At 52.6% G+C, this 4,609-nt stretch overlaps 1 protein-coding gene across 1 annotated transcript in view; it reads left to right on the forward strand.

The window, feature by feature from the left end:
* The window catches only part of LOC102434773 (zinc finger protein RFP), a 41,094-nt gene that overhangs the window by 35,319 nt on the left and 1,166 nt on the right, over positions 1 to 4,609 (forward strand). The window contains 3 exon segments of the mRNA XM_023745875.1: positions 998 to 1,064; positions 1,066 to 1,112; positions 1,224 to 1,257. Of these exon segments, the coding sequence (XP_023601643.1) occupies positions 998 to 1,064; positions 1,066 to 1,112; positions 1,224 to 1,257 (148 nt within the window).

Below are 4,609 nucleotides of genomic sequence, written 5' to 3' on the forward strand. Positions count from 1 at the left end.
ACATAAAATTTCATCTTTCCAGGAAATAGGGTCTAAGAACAAACCGAATAAGAAATCGCCCCGCACAGCTCAGAATGAACAACGTAAAACATGTACATTTTGCTGAAATTATTGATATAACGGTTTTAAGTACAAAGGGGGTTGGGCCGGCAGCGGGGGTTGGCGGAGACAGCGGGGCCGCGGCGGCCTCGCTGCCCCCGTTCGCGTGCGGCGCCTGCGCCCGGCGCTTCGACCACGGCCGGGAGCTGGCGGCCCATTGGGCCGCACACACCGACGTGAAGCCCTTCAAGTGCCCCCGCTGCGAGCGCGACTTCAACGCCCCGGCGCTGCTGGAGCGGCACAAGCTGACGCACGACCTGCAGGGCCCGGGCGCGCCCCCCGCGCAGGCCTGGGCCGCGGGGGCTGGTGCGGGGCCCGAGACCCCCGGCGAGGGCGGCGCCGAGGAGGCGGGGGACGCCAGGCCGGCCTGGGTCGGCGGGCTGCTCCTGGGCCGCGTGGGGGGCGGTGTGCCCGAGCTGGGGGGACTGCTCCCCGGGGCGGTGGGGAGGCGCCCCCACTGGCGGCCACGGCGGAGCCCTCAGAGGACACCCCGTACCAGTGCGACTGCGGGACCTTCTTCTCCTCGGCCACCTGGAGGCGCACTCGGGGCCGGCCACCTACGGCTGCGGCCACTGCGGGGCGCTGTACGCGGCCCTGGCGGCCCGGCGAGGGTGGCGGGGCGGAGGCGGCCGCGGCGGCCTCCGAGGGGGAGCCCGCGGCCAGCTCGGGCCACAGCAAGATCTTCGGCTGCTCCGAGTGCGAGAAGCTCTTCCGCTCCCCGCAGGACCTGGAGCGGATAAAAAAAAAACAAAACAAAAAAACAAAAAAACAAAAAACCACTGGACTAGGGAAAGGCAGCTGTGGACCTCTGTGGGCCAGTCCAGCCCAGAACCCTGTCCTGCCCCTGGAAAGCCATGGAGTTGGGAAAGGAATTCACTTTTTTTTTTTTTTTAAACAGGGCTGAAAGAATTAGGATCCCTGAACCTTGGATCACACCTCCAGATCTGCAAGAGAAAATCGATATTTTTTGCCCAAAAATGTCTGTTTCTGACGGAGAGTCTGAAGCAGTTCACAGGAGATGTGAAGCGGCCTGCGAGGGGAGGGTGCTCTGGGTCTGTTACCTGGCAGGTCCCTTTTCCAGCCCGAGAGTGGGATGCAAACTGGTTATCTTCTTTTTTCCCCTTAGAAAAAATGCAGTCAGACATGGAGAAGATCCAAGGGAAGTTTTCCACCTACTGGGCGTTGATGTGAAGTTTCCTGGGAAAATGAACACCTGCACTGAAAGTGTGGGGAAATGGGGCAGGGGCGATAGATACGCGCTGGCCAGCCAGCCGGCCTGATATTTTATACCTTCCTTTTTGCTTTAATTTTTTTCAATTATTATCCTCTTGTTTGACTTTGAAGTCTTTTAACAATATTCACGTAGTTCCCAATCTATACAGATGGAGGAGAAAAATAGGCAATCCAAAGTTAATCCAGAATTAGTGTGATTGGTTTTATTTTTATTCTTGAATTGGGAAAGAAGTGAACAGAAACGATCCACGTTTCACCTGGCCCGGTAGTTGTAATTCAGAGCCTACTGCCATGGGCCTAGCTACGGGCCAGTGCTGGGCAGCACCTCGAGGGAAGTGGTGAGGAGTGAGTCAGAGGTGGTGGTGCCTGGGCCCTGGCCCCCTGCTGCCTTGAGGATCTGCACCCACATGTGGGCATAGCTCAGAGGTATTGCAGGTTCCAGGCCCCCACAGGACAGTGGGGCACACGGGGGTTTTGGCTTCCCAGTGCATGTGGACGTTATTTTACATGGTACTGTCTATGAAATGTATAATCACATTATGTCTAAAACACAAAGCAAAACAAAACCAGTGTCTATACCTTACTTAATTTACAAATGTTTTATTGCTAAATAATGCTCACCATCGTCCAGCGGTGTGGATCAGTGGTTGAGCATCTACCTCAGGGAGTCAGTTCAAATCTCGGTCAGGGTACATGCCCAGGTTGGGGCTCAACCCCCAATGGGGGTGCAGGAGGCAGCTGATCAGTGATTCTCATCATTGATGTTTCTATCTCTCCCTCTCCCTTCCTCTATGAAATCAATAAAATATATGTATTTTTTAAAAATACCATCATCTGAGCCCTCAGGCAGTTGTAATCCTTTTGCTGGTAGAGGGTCTTACCTTCAGTTTGTAGAGAAGCCACAATATCTGCAAAGCGCAGTAAATCGAACTGTGTTTGTAATTTCCTCATCTGTAAGGAAAACAATAGTTCTTGCCTCACAAAGTTGTAAAGATTAAATTAGATCGCCATTTCTAAAACCTTTAGAATGAAGCCTGACTCATAATAAACCCTATATTTATGTTTATTAGATAAAATAAAGTGTTCTAGATATTTAAGGAAAACTTTCAAGATAAAATTTTTCCTCACATTCAGTTAGGAACTGGCTATATATGCAGGATCCCCCCCTCCCCCCCCCGCACAAAAAAAAAAGTATATACATTTTAACAGCTGATAGCTCAATTTTGAAAATGAAATGTATTTTAATAAACACTGCCTTGATAATTACTCAAAGTGTGTGTATACATTTTGGGGGACACCTATATTAAATGCCAGAATTCCTAGGCAGTCTGGTGGAATCTGAAATCCTTATATACAGGTAAACTTTTTAATTATTTATGGCAAATTACAATTCCCATAATCCGATAATTTCCTTTTATGTATGTTGAATCTTCATTTGCATTGTATCTTTTCAGATACATACTCTTGGTATCTGCCAACAGAGATTTGGGGGAAAGTTACATGTTCAAAAGCAAAACAAATGGAGAGGAATTTCACTTAACACAGTGGACACCACCAGAGCCATCAGTTCACACATGACCTTCCTCTCTGGCTTTCATTTACTTCTCTTGTCACTTGAAAGGCTTTGTGTGCACATATCTGTGTAAACACTTTGTCATCTCTAAAGTGCCTTTATTTTCTTTTTTAAAATATATTTTTATTGACTTCAGAGAAAGAGGGACAGAGAGAAACATCAATGATGAGAGAGAATCATTGATCAGCTGCCTCCTGCACACCCCACACTGGGAATCAAGCCTGAAACCTGGGCATGTGCCCTGACCGGGAATCGAACCGTAGGTTCGACGCTCAGCCGCTGAGCCACACCAGTTGGGCTAAAGTGCCTTTGAAGTGAATGGTCTCATTTGGCCCAGTTGGTCCTCGGTGTCGCTCAGGCCACGGCCCGAGAACAGCTGTGGCTCCGGGAAGCCCCAGTGTGTGTGCTGTGGGCTCCGCGTGCCCCTTGCCCACCAGGCTGCATGCTGAGGTGGGGTCCGTGATGGTGGCTCGGTTTGACCCAATAGGCTACCATGGCCTGGCACATGGGCACCTTTCACCCTAATTCCCGGCCCCTCTCCCCTGAACGCTGGATGGCAGAGTCATGTTGTATGAAAAAATCAGTGCGTGCCTGACAACAGGTTTCTCATGGAAACGCTGCTTTCAGCAGCTCTGACCAAGCCCGTCATAGTGGGTGTGTCCTGGAAGTGCTCCCAGGACTCCATAACTTCTTTCCTCTTTTGTTCTTTCAGAATTAAGAGGCCCAGTTACACCCAGGGAGGTGATGGGAGAACTTGAGGGGAGGAGTGAGAACCCTTAGGGAGGGGACCAGGATTGAATTTTAGAAATTGCTTAATTTGGGGCCCTTGAGGTTACATGTGTAAACATGGTAAACAACAACCCTTTGAAAAACCATTGCTTGTGTCTGTGTTTGCGATGCTTTTGCCTCCTACTGTGACGCGGCTGAAGCAACGGGCCTTTGGGATAGAGGGCGTCAGGCTCAGGTGCTGTGAAGGGTCAGAGCGAAACTGCGGTTCCCAAGGAGGCCCACAGGCACTTGCAGTTTGTAAAAAGCATCCATCCTTCCGAAAAGAGTGATTTGAGTCCAACTCTCAGAGTGCCCGGGAGCTTAGGGACCGAGTCACCCCATCTCTGGGCTGCCCCAGACCCTCCCCGGCACCTCATGTTCCCGGGATTGAGTGACTCTGTGTGGGGCAGAGGCACCGAGTCTGCTCCGTGCCTTCCTCGGTCGCAGGCCCTGGCTGTTGCGGGGGAGCCTCTTTGTGGGGAGAGGACTCCGTGAGGAACAGGCCCGCGCCACTGCCGGGCACCGGCTGCCCGGATCCCTGTTCAGTTCTCTCAGCAGTGCTCGTCCAATGCCCCTGCTCCTCCGAGTGCTCGTCCAATGCCGTGCACGCCCTGCTCCTCCAGCCTCGTGTGGGGCTGTAGATGACAGAGCGCGCAGCGCTGTCCTGGCCTCGGTTGAGTGTCTGGTTGGCGGTATGGAGTATATACCCAAGGCGCAGAAAGAAATGGTGGCTGTGGTCGCGCCAAGAGCTGACCATCTGGGGTCTTGGCCACCTCTGCCCAGTCCCTGCCACGAACCCCTGGGCTCCGTGGGCCCCCCTGCGCTGTGGTTTGGAGGGATGGGGTTTGGGAGTCTTCCTCCTGAACAAGACGCGAAGGGCCAGTGAGAGACGTTGCACGGCGCTTGTGGAGCAGGGCCCGTCCCAGCTGCGTGCGG

The sequence above is a fragment of the Myotis lucifugus genome, unplaced genomic scaffold (assembly GCF_000147115.1).
Source record: "Myotis lucifugus unplaced genomic scaffold, Myoluc2.0 scaffold_594, whole genome shotgun sequence".
NCBI classification, from domain to species: domain Eukaryota; kingdom Metazoa; phylum Chordata; class Mammalia; order Chiroptera; family Vespertilionidae; genus Myotis; species Myotis lucifugus.